Raw genomic sequence first — 14,200 nt, forward strand, 5'->3', positions numbered from 1 at the left:
ACACCCCTGCTTAACTTGGTGTCATCTGTGAACTTGCTGATGATACACCCTATGTCCTTATCGAGATCGTCAATAAAGACGTTAAATAGAAATGGTCCCAACACTGAGCCCTGAGGCACACCACTAGTGACCGGCCGCCAGCTGGATTTGAATCCATTGAGCACCACTCTTTGGGACCTTCCAGTCAGCCAGTGCTTGATCCAGCAGATCGTATGCTCGTCCAGGCCGTGTGACACCAGTTTTTTCACCAGATTTGTATGGGGGACAGTGTCGAATGCTTTTTGAAAATCCAGATATACATCCCCCACCAACTCTCAAAAGTGCCATTTGCAGCCTCTGCACAAACATGACTCGAGGTGAACGACGCCAGCGTTACCTGCTGCAGCCAGGTGGGCAGTGACCTCGTCGGCAGCCGTGGAGTTGAGGATGTCGGAGTCATCGTAGGAGGTGTCCTCAGGTGAAGACGGGGAGTCCTCGTCCGCGCTCAGCATGCTGTGCTCTGTGTAGGTGGCCACATGGACCTGCTGCACCTGCTGGGCCACTGCGTGGGCCTCGATGGTGGCCATGTGCTCTGTTTGGGTCACCCCGTGTTCTTCCATCAATAGCTACCTTCAGAGGAGACAAAAAAAGCACAGGAAGGGGTTACTGACACTGATGTGCCATAAGGGATGGCAGCCAAAGGTTTCTGAGCCTCAGGGAGCAGGCTGTGACCAAGGGTGAATGGAGATTACCTCTCCCAGTGGCAGTGGTCTTCTAGGAGAAGGAAATAATGACTACAGCAGGAGCCAGAAGAGAAACTTGAAGTTTAAGAGTCTTGAAAAATCCCTGCTTCCAAACTACATGGCACGGCACCCAGAGGCAGTCATCTTGGCTGGGGGAAAGGCTTTAAGGACCTTGTAGCCCCAAGATTATATAGAATCATGGAATTTGTTGGGTTGGAAGGGACCTTTAAAGGTCATCTAGTCCAACCCCCCTGCAGTAAGCAGGGACATCTTTAATTAGACAAGGTTGCTCAAGCCTGACCTTGAATGTCTCCAGGGATGTGGCCTCCACCACCTCTCTGGGCAACCTGGGCCAGTGTCTCTCCACCCTCATCGGAAAGAACTTCTTCCTAATGTCTGATCTAAACAGAAAGAACTTCTTCCTAATGTGTGATCTAAACTTACCCTGCTCTAGTTTAAAAACATTGTCCCTCGTTCCATCGCTACATGCCCTTGCAAACAGTCCCTCCTTATCCTGCTCTAGTTTAAAAACATTGCCCTTTGTTCCATCACTACATGCCCTTGCAAACAGTCCCTCCCCATATCTCCTGTAGACCCTCTTCAGGTACTGGAAGGGGGGGTCTCCCAGAGCCTTCTCCAGGCTGAAAATATATATTCCTCACCCATTACATATTAAAAGGTCTGATCAAAGCTAGAGCTTATTTTTGCCACTTCAACATCTAGCTTTCATGGAAGACACTCAAGGGCGATACACAATCTCTCTCCTCCAGCCTCAACAGCTCAGGACACACAGGAGGATGCCAGCAGAGAAGTTTACTGGCAGCAAGTCGTGTTCTGGGAGACCACTTTCGTTGCATTACTCGTTTGGAGTCCGGAAGCAGGCAAAGTCATTGCAACCCAAACACAAATATTACATAAAGCTTATTTATTTAATGCATCTAGTGGTAAACCACCGAGCGAAGCAGCAGCTCACATAGTCAGCAGGGCACTGGACCACACACCACGAACATAAATCTGTGCAGAAGGAACAAGACAAGAGGCAGGGATATTATTTTCACTGTGTGTCTACCATGCATTTGTGGAAAGGGAACAGCACATCCTTAAGATCTTATTTTCAACATACATTACAAGAATTAGCACGTCAACCCTCAAAAATGGATTCCCCAAAGCCCTCAGGGCAAACAGCAGAAGGAAAGAGACGATCAGCTGTAGGGAACAATAAAACACACCCAGCAAATTCTGACCCTGTAAGTATAGATATTGAATTTAAAGCTCTTGACTGACCCCCTCTTCATGGAAACCTGTTTAGCTTTGTCAAGAGGAGAGAGATGGGAGCACAGACACAGACCACAGAGTGGTCTCAGATACATGGCTGAGCAACTGCTCTACAAACTCAAAGAGTGCCACCACACATAAATTTGTCCTTCAAAAGCTTTCAACGGCTTCTATTACCCGTATCACACCATAAATATGACACTTTGCAAATCATCAACATGAAAAAAAAACTCAGTCTGGTAAAATAATCACCAGGCTTCTACTGAACACAAAAACCACATCCCGATGACCAAGCCATGGAATGCCGTGGTGGGATCGATGAGATGCTGGGGCCCAGACCAGGAGAAAGCACTTTGTCAAGATGGTTATTTTGACCAAACTAACCAATAGTCATACATCAAGAAGGAGCAACTAATCGAGATAGGGCAACAGCGACTATTACAAAGGTGGGATGCTCCATGGAAGAAACAGAGAAGAACAGAGGACACCTCAGCTGAAGCTGCGAATATGTGGGCAAACAGGAGTAGAAGATTAGCTGGGAGGCAGAAGGAGGTTAAAGGAGAGGACCAGAGTCTTCCTCTGAACTCAGGAGAGAGCATAAAGGGAAAAAGCATAATCAAAGCTGTGGAAAAAGTATTATTTGCAGCAGCAGCTCAGAAACAAGGAAGTGGTTGCCATAGTCCAGACAACAAATGGACAAAATGTAGGGTGGGGAGTGACTGGTATTTAGATGGGTTTATTTCTACCTCAAATCTACTGACCAAAGAGCCGAAATACGACAGATTTTTATTATTATTTTTTTTCCCCCATCACCATCTGGTTCCCAAAGGCTTGTTTCCACATGGCTCCAAACATCTTCTGCAACTCAGTGAACTGAACGTTACGCACATTTATAAAACCGTTCTTCCAAAGGCAGTTCCAACTTGAAGATACCAAAAATAGGGATGCAATCATTTTAGAGAGTCCTGTCTCCTCAACACAGGACCCTTTCTAAAACCGTTTTCCGTGTTTGACTGAAGTGCATCTGTTTTTACAAGGAACAAATGCTGCATCTCAAATCCAGGGAAAATATTCCCCGCGCAGCACGAAGAGAATCTTCCCGTTCAAATGCCGGGCACGTACGTTGTTGAACATGGGGTGAGATGAAGCTTCTGATGTAGCAGCAGAACCAAGATATTGAAAGGAGACTTGGAAAGTCATAGAATCATGGAATGATTTGGGTTGGAAGGGACCTTAAAGATCATCTGGACACCTCCCACCAGACCAGGTTGCTCCAAGCCCCATCCAACCTGCCCTTGAACCCCTCCAGGGATGGGGCAGCCACAGCTTCTCTGGCCAACCTGGGCCAGTGCCTCAAAATGGTGTGGATGGGAGACTAAGTTCCATCTGGGCCACAAACAGATGTTTTCAAACTTCAGTTTTCTGTTTTCTATCCAGGCACGTGTTTGAGGAACTCACGTCTGTGGGACAGAAGTGCTGTTGTCAGACTGTTATGAACCCACCGAGGTTCAAATCACCTCCAAACTCCCAATCCTCCCTAGAAGGCTGCTAGAGTTAGATGTTGCTGGTGTCCAACCCTGTTTACAACTCAGATTGTAATATTAGAATGATCCAAAAATAGCAGTGATTCAAATACCACCAAGTAAGGACGGGACCAAGACGCTGAGGTACATTGAAGCAAACTGAAAATTTCTGGTTGAAATTAAAAAAAAATATTAAGTCAGCCATAATCTTCCAAGGAACTTATTTTGCCATCACCATAGAAAAATGGGGAGGAGGGAAAAGAAAGAAAAAAGATTTCTAGCAAAACCTTAATGAAATAGCTCAGCAGGCCAGGTCTTTCCCAAATCACGTTTTTTCTGAAAGGTGGTTTTTTTCACGTCACTGCTTTTCTCAAGGGAGCAATACAACTTTAAGTATTTTTCCTTTAAAATTTATTTATCCACAGAAAAATACCATGAGAATATAACTGACAAAGCACAGTAACCTTCTAGCTCATCAGGAGACAAGACTGCCAGACAAGGGATGCTTCCAGTATTGTTTCCTTCAGAAGGAAACCTGCTTGAATCAAGAGGTGGTCTACACCTAACGCCACTAAAAACAATACTTTTTTTTTTCATAAATAAAATTAGTAGCAGACTGAAAACGATGCATTTCTGAGTCGGTGAGTGGACAGCTGGGTGAGCAACAGCAATACTCCTCATGAGAAACTATGAAAATTTCAACATACGTGCATTTGGTCTAGTTTTTAGGGGAACATGTCCTACTTCGGTGAACGGTGCCTGGTTGAATTTTTGCTTATAGCTGTTGCCAAAAATGCCATGACTGGGACAATCAACAGCAATGCCATCTCATGAGAAACTATGAAAATTTCAACATACGTGCATTTGGTCTAGTTTTTAGGGGAACATGTCCTACTTCGGTGAACGGTGCCTGGTTGAATTTTTGCTTATAGCTGTTGCCAAAAATGCCATGACTGGGACAATCAACAGCAAGGCCATTGTGTTTATTTAAAGATGAAGTCCACTTGATTCAAAGAAGGTCTAATAATCATCAATCTACTACAATCTCTTTTCTTTCTCCATGGCCTCCCTTCCAAAGGAGTCTGAGGTACATGCAACATCTGAAGAACACTTGCTTCCTTGGTGGCACTATCAGATTTCCTCACTTTTAAGCTTTCCTGCCTTATAAAAGTAGGTATAAGCTGAAAAGAAAAAGGCAATAAACTACTGCAGCTCTTCAGTAAACGGCACAGCCTGCCCAACTGCACACACAGCACCACCACAAGCTCCAGTAATTCATTTCCAAGTTGTAACTTGGATTAATTCTAGTTTAACTTGAGAGTTGGCTTCATTCAACACAGGTTTTCTACTTTTCCAATTTCTGTGCTATTTTCATACCTGCACATTGTCCTCCCAGGAAATTTCCAAAGGTCTCCAGGATCATACAGAATCACAGAACTATATGGGGTTGGAAGGGACCTCTGGAGATCATCTAGTCCAATTCCCTTCCAGAGCAGGTCCACCCAGATCAGGTCCTACAGGAACGCGTCCAGGCAGGGTTTGAATGTCTCCAGAGAAGGAGACTCCACCACCTCTCTGGGCAGCCTCTGCCAGGGCTCTGCCACCCTCAAAGAAGTTGCTCCTCATGTTTAGATGGAACTTTCCCATGTTCAAGTTTGTGCCCATTTCCTCTTGTCCTGTCCCTGGGCACCACTGGAAAAAAGCCTGGCCCCATCCTCCTGACACCCACCCTTTAAGTATTTATAGGTATTGATGAGATCCCCCCTCAGTCTTCTCTTCTCCAGACTAAACAGACCCAAGCCCCTCAGCCTTTCCTAGTAAGAAAGATGCTCCAGGCCCTTCATCATCTGCATACACGGAAAGGCACAAAGCCTTATCTTTGAGTGTTGAGATCTTGGGTAGTTATTTAGATATTGAAACTATTCCCACAGGTTTCCTGCTCCAAGTCAGGCTTTGTGGGCAAACACCTTGACTGGCATCTTCTGCTGGTGATTACCAACCTGGTGATACTGTTGTTGCCCCAGCGGCAAAGCATCTGAAGGGTCTGTACTTGGATTTGAACAGGGGACGAAAGGAAAGTTGTTCTTGATTAATTTTACAGTCATCATTCCAGAAAAGGAAAGTTTATCTTTGTTTTCCTTCAGAAACCAGAACAGTTTCAGGTGTAAGGAAACCCTAATGATATGATGATGCCTGCAAAGACGTTTCCTGGTAGCTGTAGCTTAGTCCAGAAGCCTTGGATGGCAGCCAGAAGTATTTTTAAAGTCATTTAAAGTGCTTAAAAAATATATGAGGATAAAGTCCCTCTCATCACACAGTGCAATTGCTTCATGACTGTGTCAGAGGTTCCTTTGATGTACTGTCAACTCTGATCAATGGCTGTTGACACCATCGCTGGAAAAATCCCAGATGCAGGAGGAGCAGAGCAAGCTAAAATAGCAGAAGCTGTACCTCTCAAACCAGCAGAAACAATCAGAAACTGCACATAAACCCCATAAATTCTACATTACATTTACAACCACGTGGATTAAAATGAAGGTCTCGCCTGCTCAGTGTAATCTGTGGTGTGGATATCAAGAGATAGAACTCAACCAACACAAAACCATGTGAGTTATGCTACTGTAGAAACTGTCCTCTACCCCACGCCATCTACTTTAATGTTACTTCACGGGTGCTTTAAACCGAGCCAAAAATAAAACGTCTACACCAGAAAAAATGATGAGGTTCACCAGCAGGACTGGAAAAACTCTCTTCCACGGATGAGGCCTGGACTTATTTTTATCCTTCAGACAGCCAAAGTGGTTTTACTTCAGATGCTGTAGAAGCACAAGGCTCTATGCTCAGAGAGTCCTGACTCAGAGATTGGGCATTTATCTGCTGGCATTTTAAATCATGCAGCCATTTTTACCAACTTACCCAACACAAAGCCTAATTCATCCAAAACCCTGCTCAGATTAACAACAAATAAAACAACCGCTAGGTCTTACTTCTTTGGTGGTTCAAATAGTTTCAAAAGGATGCAAAACACGGGTTATCTGAAGGAAGACTAAAAGAAAAGGGTTGAAACCCAGAATATTTTGATGGAGACCTACACAGCTTGCTCCTGCCACGTGTACTTAGATCCCTCCGAAGAAAGCAGCTACTGCACAAAAAGGAGCTCAGGGAACCCATGGGCACAGGTTTGACAGGAAAAGAACATAAATTTAGACCTGAAATAAGGGATAAATTCTTTACTGTGAGGGTGGTGAGACTTCTCCCAGAGAAGCTGTGGCTGCCCCATCCCTGGAGGGGTTCAAGGCCAGGTTGGAGGGGGCTTGAAGCAATCTGGTCTGCTGGGAGGTGTCCCTGCCCAGGGCAGGGGGTTGGAAGTAGATGATCTTTAAGGTCCCTTCCAACCCAAACCATTCTATGATTCTACCATTCTGAAACAAGGTGGGAACAGCTAACAGCATCATCAACATCCCAAATGCCAAATATAAAGTTCTCATATTCAAGTTTTGCAACCAGACCTTCCTTCTGAAGAACACCATAAGGGAAGAATTCACCTGAATTCTGTAATAGCATTCTATGAGTATGGTATTTTATAATTAAACTGCAAGAATTAGCAAAACATCAATAGCAGAGGTCAATTCACACATCTGGCTCAGCGTGCTACAGCACAACCTTTCCTTACCAAAGGTTTTAGGGAAGAATGAAATCCAACCCCAGCCAGCTGCAGGGCACATCTGCACAGGGGAACTAATTTTATTTGATGGACATCCCGAGTTCAAGCAGCAGCTCTGCCTTCTCCGGTGGTATAAGCAAGGATTTAGAAATTGCCAAGGAGGAAAGACAAGAGGACAACCAGACACACATACTTTACCCATAACTGCTTAATGATATGGTTTGGTGATGGTTTTTGTCAAGGTTAGGTTGATTGTTGGACTTGATGATCTGAAATGTCTCTTCCAACAGAGACAACTCTATGATTCTATACTTTTTCAGAATCCAATTTAATAAGTGAGGAATGTCAACAATTAGTTTAATAGATACATTAACATTTTCAGCTCCAGATATCATCTGTCTCCTTGTTTCAGGCTGGTCAGGTCACCGAGACAAATCTATGATTCTGTACTTTTTCAGAATCCACTCTAATAAGTGAGGATGTCAACAATTAGTTTAACAGATACATTAACCTTTTCAGCTCCAGGTATCTTCTGTCTCCTTGTTTCAGGCTGGTCAGGTCGTTGACCCTCTTCTCCTCCCAGTGATGAGACTCAGGAGAAAGGCTCCATTACACGACCCACCCAGTGTCCTCTAGAGAACTGGCCTTGAATTGCTGAAAAGATCTTAAATTTACATGATACAGGAACAAACCAAGACCAGGCTGAATGGAGCTTTGAGCAACCTGGTCTAGTGGAAGATGTTCCTGCCCGTGGCAGGGGGGTTGGAACTGGATGATCTTTAAGGTCCCTTCCAACCCAACCTGCTCTATGCTTCTATGAAATTGGACACAATGGGAAGCCACAGTGAAAAAAAAGGGGAATAAGCTTACATCAGCTCATGTCTCTGACTAAAACCAGCTGGCCGGCATCACAGAATGATACGGGGTTGGAAGGGACCTCTGGAGATCATCTAGTCCAACCCCCCTGCCAAAGCAGGTCCTCCCTAGAGCAAGTTGCACAGGAACGTGTCCAGGCAGGTTTTGAACATCTCCAGAGAAGACATTCAAAGCTTCAAGCTTCTCCTCATCCTCCTTGCACCTAAATACCAGGGGAGCCAATTCTTCACCTACAGAGGTGCATGCAGAGGTCTCAGCTGATGTCCAGAGAGGCCCAGCTCCCCACAGCACAGATGGGTTGTTATAAAAGGCAGGAAAAAGGTACAAATCAGCCTGGTAGCCAGTGATGGACCCACCGAAACACCAAGAAGCCTCATGACTTGCAAACACTCTCTTGTAGAGGAGGGTTTTCCCAAAATCCATGCCTTGTATTTGGCATATTGTAAAATAAAGAGAGGAGAAAGTGAGAGACCAGCCAACGTTGTGATCGCTTGGTTGGCTCAGGGGCCATCAGATGTTCCTGGGTTGTCTGTTGTTTTTTTTTAAAATTTGTTTTGCTTTTTCAAATTAAATAATTTAGGACTCATTTCATAGAATCATAGAATTGTCTAGATTGGAAGGAACTTTTAAGATCATATAGTCCAACCATCAACCTCACTGATTAAAAAAAAAATATCACTAACCAATGCCACTAAGCACCATGTCAACCATTTGAGAAGGCCAATTCTACATACCCACTCTCAAGAATAATCCCTCTGCCTCATTTTCTAATTTCTTTCAAAGGACTGGAAACGCTCCTGGTTTTGTTTTTTTTTTTCCTTTGGCAGCCCGTTTTCTGTTTGATCCCCGCAACGGAGTCAGAACCAATTCCTTATCGACATCCCTGCTCCACACAGGAACTCAGCACGTAGCACTTTGTCTGGCGCTGCGCAGAGGTCTGGAGACCAGTGAAAAAGAAAGAAAAAAAAGAGAAAAAAAAATATTCTGTCTCATCATTCCAGCTGGTCAAACCCTCCTCATGGCTTTAACTTCAATGAAACGCTGTTCCACGCTTGGCAAGCTGAAGGGTTTGGGGTTTGTTTTTTTTTTATTTTTCAAGAAAATGTGCAACACCTCCTCCCTTTCTTCCACTCCTTTTTGTAAAGTTGACAAGCATCTGGAGTTTAATATGCCCTTAATGGATTCAAGCCTCCGCTGTAAATAAGTCGTTTGCTTTGCATTAAACCGGCGGCACCACACTGGCACTTTTGTTCTGGGAGGCGATCGCGGGGAGTTAATCAACGGGGCTCCTCTGATCCGGGTGTGTTAATTCTCCTGCGGCAGCTCCGTGGGCCGCGGGGTGGCTGATCGGTGCCCGCCTGCTAAGCCCCTTCTTGCAGCTCTCTGGTGGTGTTCAGCCAGCATAGACCACCTCCTCTGCTAGAAAATGGGCCTTTAAATCACATTTTAGCCATTCGCTACCTCAGTTTGCTTTTCCCCTTGCTGGAGCTTGGAGAAGGATCTGGGGATCCTGGTGGACAACAAAATGACAATGAGCAAACAACGTACTCTTGTGGCCAGGAGGGCCAACGGAATCATGGGCTGTGTAGGGAAGAGTGTGGCCAGCAGGTCAAGGGAGGTCATTCTGCCCCTCTGCTCTGCACTGGTGAGGCCACAACTGGAATCCTGCGTCCAGTTCTGGGCTCCCCAGTTCAAGAGGGACAGGGAACTACTGGGAAGAGTCCAGTGTAGGGCTACAAAGATGATTCAAGGACTGGAGCATCTCCCTTACGAGGAGAGGCTGAGAGAGCTGGGACTCTTTAGTCTGGAGAAGAGAAGGCTGAGGGGAGACCTTATTAATGCTGACAAGTATCTCAAGGGCGGGCTGAGGGAGGAGGGAACCACACTCTTTTCAGTAGTTGCCAGTGAGAGGACAAGGGGCAATAGGCACAAGTTGGAACATCAAGGGTTCCACTTGAATATGAGGAAGAACTTTTTCACGGTGAGGGTGACGGAGCCCTGGAAGAGGCTGCCCAGGGAGGGTGTGGAGTCCCCTTCTCTGGAGATTTTCAAGACCCGCCTGGATGCTCCTGAGTAACATGCTCTGACAAGCTCTGGGTGGTCCTGCTTTGGCAGGGGAGTTGGACTAGATGATCTCTGTGGTCCCTTCCAACTCTAAAAATTCAGTGAAATTCACTGAAACCACGGTGGTTACTCACTAAATGCTGCTTCTTCAGATGCTGTGAGGAGGCGGTGATGATACTCAGCATTATCCTCCTGCTTGTCCCCATCCTTTGGCCACCGTAGCGAGGCAGGAGTGGAGTTTCACATGGTGGGTGGCAAAGATGCTGGTGGTGGCACAACCACTAAATGCTGCTTCTTCAACGATGCTGCGAGGAGGTGGTGATGATGCTCAGCGTTATCCTCCCGCTTGTCCCCATCCTTTGGCCAATGTAGCGAGGCACGAGTGGAGTTTCGCAGAGTGGGTGGCAAAGATGCTGGTGGTGGCACAAGGGTGGCTTCACACAGATGGTGGACCACACCACCCTGATTTATTTTCACAAAATATGGGGTTGGCAGGGACCTCTGGAGATCATCTAGTCCAGCTCCCTGCCAGAGCGTGCCCAGGGTTTATGCTGTAGTGGGTAAGGTGGACCACACCACCCCGATTTATTTTCACAGAATATGGGGTTGGAAGGGATCTCTGGAGATCATCTAGTCCAGCTCCCTGCCAGAGCTGGTCCACCCAGAGCAAGAACGTGTCCAGGGATGTTCTGAATGTCTCCAGAGAAGGAGACTCCACCACCTCTCTGGACAGCCTCTGCCAGGGCTCTGCCACTCTCACAGGAAAGAAGTTCCTTCTCATGTTTAGATGGAACTTCTTATGTCCCAGTTTGTACCCATTACCTCTTGTCCTGTCACCGGGCACCACTGAAAAAAGCCTGGCCCCATCCTCCTGACACCCACCCTTGAAGGATTTATAAGCATTGATCAGATCCCCCCTCAGATGCTCTTCTCCAGGCTAAAGAGACCCAAGTCCTTCAGCCTTTCCTCAGCACAGAAATATTCTAGACCCCTCATCATCTTCATAGGTCTTAAGAACCTCACGGTTTTAAGAGCTACCAACTGTTTGCAGCTCATCTGTCTCCCTGCGACCTTCGGCACCGGTGTCATCTTGCGAGAGGGAGGAATCTGAAATACCTTTGATGATCCAGGCCAACATGACGTGAAGGACTTTTTTTTTTTCACTCAACTAGGTTTCATACTTCACGTATTCAATCAGATTAAAAAGCACTTCCTATGCACTTAATACCTAAGAATGCTTTATTTAAAAAGCTGTTTCAAACTTCCGGCTGTATGTCCAGATAAAACTCCACATTCCCCGCAAAGGCAGCCTGGAATAATTCATAAGTGAAAACTGATCCAGCAAGAAATAAATTATTTGCCATTTACTAATAAAATCAAATCCTGTTTGGATGTAATTATACCTTTGAAATTGTCTGGTATTGCTTTTTGCTCTTCTGGCACAAAGTCCTCTACTTATTTTTTTTTAAAGTGAGTACATACATCCTGATACAGCTGGTTTCTAACCAGCACATTTCAACAGTTCCACTAAACATGAAGCACCAACCTCATTCAGAAACAACAGCAACACAAACTAAGAGATCATCCACAGTGATTTTCACGAGGAGCCATGACTGAAATCACTGGCGTTCATCAAACCTCATTAGTCTAAAATAGCCAAAAATGGTCCAGTTTGGATAGCTCCCGACATAGTCTGAATTAGAGGAGCTGACAACCTCCAGTTGAGGGGAGGAGAGAGGACAACCTCAGAGAGATGGCCAGTCTTGGCCTGGGACTGTTTCTCCTCTATCTGGGACCAACACTGGCTGGTACCTGGAAGTCACATCTCATGCAGAGATGTCCACAGCCCAGCCAGGCTTGACAAACACAGGCTGCAAGAGAGCTCTGTGCCCTTCTTGATGATGTTGGTTAAGAAACCACTTCTAGGTGAGACCTGAGATGGCAGAAGGTCTCCACCAGCTGATTACAACTGCACTGGCTTCCATGCGTGCAACTTGCAACCCAAAACACGCTGGGAACCCTCCATCTCCCACCACTTGGCTGCACTACGTACCAACATGCAAGGCCCAGATCTTCTCCTGGTCTTTCCTCCATGGGGAGACAAGAAAGAGGATGTTCACATCCTCCCTAGCAGGAGGTTTCAGACTCCCGACAGCAGAGACTTAGCTCTTTCCATGATGTCCATCCATCACGTTCCACTGGTGTCTCTCACTTAAATATCATTAATTCGCCTTCAAGATAAATTTGATACCATTCTTTTATAAATTGTGCCTAGAGGGAATTACCACCGGCGGGTTTGATAAGAAAACAACGCAATTCCTCAGGGACAGGATAGATTCATATCTTAATTATTACCACAACTCATTTAAAAGTCCACATTTAAATCCCAAAAAATCCTGCATTTCCATGGCTGTGGAAAAAGCCTTCCCTTGAAGCTAACGTCACTCCAGAAGCCGCGGAATGTTTTAGATGGGACTGACTTTCTGGGACTTGAGATGTTGCCTCATCTCAGCAGCAGCAACCGATACCCAGCACAAAGGCAAGATAAGACACGCTGGTTGACACCTCTCCTATCAAGATTGAAGTGAACATCTTATTTCACGCTGGCTCACAGCGACACGTGGCCGGTCACCGCGTGTCGGCAGAGACACGGTAACTCAAGCCCTAAGAGGAACTACAGAAACCAGCTTTCATTCCACAGTGTCCTCCTGTGGCATAATGTTAGGATAATGATCCGATTAATTAGGATGGTGGGGGAAAAAAAAAAAAATATCCCTACGTTACCAGTCTCTGCGTGAAACGACCCAAAATTAAATTGATTCTAGAAAACAAACCCCAAAGCCCTTCTATTAACGTGAGCTGAAAAAAAAAATATCCCTACGCTACCAGTCTCTGCGTGAAAAGACCCAAAATAAAATTGATTCTAGAAAAAAAACCCCAAAGCCCTTCTATTAACGTGAGCTTTTTATCAGCATCTCACATAAAAGAGCAAACACATCACGCTGCAGGAAAAACTTCACAAGCAGAAAGTCTGGAAAAGAAACAAATAGGATTTTACACAAATTTATTCGGCACACAAACTCCTATTTGCTGCTGAAGTTTCTGCTGAGAGCCACCATTTGGCGATGTGACAGGACATTCATTTCATGATGTACGATGCAATTTGCAACGGGTCCTTTTTTGCAGCTTAACTTCATGTACTTAGCACCGAAAGCTGGGGGGAATGTCAGGATGAGGTGGTTTCTACCTGGAGACTCTTCTTGGCCTTCGGCATGAAGGCGATGGAGAGCATGAGGAGGACCTCACCATAATGCTCCAACAAGGTGAGCAGGAGCCTGATCTTCCTCCTGCCTGGGCCAGCAGGGAGCAGAAGCAGCACATCAGAGAAAACATGAAGCTCTCCAGAAATAAAAAAAAAAACCCACTTATAAATTACCCCAGCAGCTGAACTGGGCTGGACTGGGTTTCTCTTCAGTTGCTTGCCTCAACCACAGCCATGGCAATTGATGGACAGCACGTTCAAAGCACAGCATGTACATGCAGGAGTCCACTTTTTTTCCAAATTTTAAGCAATTCACTTAAATAATTAAAAAAAAAATAAAATACAAAGTACTACAGTGGGATCAGTCCTCCTGATGAAGACACCAAGGAAAAGGGTAGCGCAGGTCCAACGTGTGGAAGCCCAGGAGAAGGGCAACCACCGCATCCCAGCCCGTTGGCCAGCGAGTGTAATCCAAAACTGGAAGTCAAACCACACCATAAAATTGCAAGCCCCGGGGGTAGAATTCTCATTTAACATTCCCGTGCCTCCCCCCGAGCTCTATGGGTTTCACATTAAGCATTTTGGGGTGTAATTCACAGGGGTGACTCTCCTTTACCCATAACATCTGGGGCAGAACTTTCTTCCCTACAATTTTTTTGCAGGATCCGTAGTTCTGACCCGAGTCTGGGAAACGTAACACAAGATAAATGGCATTCTCAAAGGTAATACTTTTGTCAGCTTACACATTCTTTCATTTTATTTCAAGAACCTCACAGAAATCCCGATTTCAAATTATTTTCCTTTCCGGGCATAG

General features: G+C 45.5%; 1 protein-coding gene across 4 annotated transcripts in view; it reads right to left on the minus strand.

Annotated features, from left to right (window-relative positions):
• The window catches only part of NRF1 (nuclear respiratory factor 1), a 71,090-nt gene extending 70,084 nt beyond the window's left edge, over positions 1 to 1,006 (minus strand). For 3 of the 4 annotated variants that reach the window (XM_014945427.1, XM_014945424.1, XM_014945426.1), the window contains exons 1-2: positions 732 to 1,006; positions 377 to 609 (exon numbers count right to left, since the gene is read on the minus strand). In XM_014945427.1, the coding sequence (XP_014800913.1) occupies positions 377 to 599 (223 nt within the window). In that variant the 5' untranslated portion in view covers positions 600 to 609; positions 732 to 1,006. The remainder of the gene's footprint in view (positions 1 to 376; positions 610 to 731) is intronic. The other variant, XM_014945425.1, reaches the window with a different exon arrangement.
• Positions 1,007 to 14,200: the final 13,194 nt, after the last annotated feature.

This window comes from Calidris pugnax, unplaced genomic scaffold, assembly GCF_001431845.1.
Source record: "Calidris pugnax isolate Ruff unplaced genomic scaffold, ASM143184v1 scaffold96, whole genome shotgun sequence".
Lineage (NCBI taxonomy): Eukaryota > Metazoa > Chordata > Aves > Charadriiformes > Scolopacidae > Calidris > Calidris pugnax.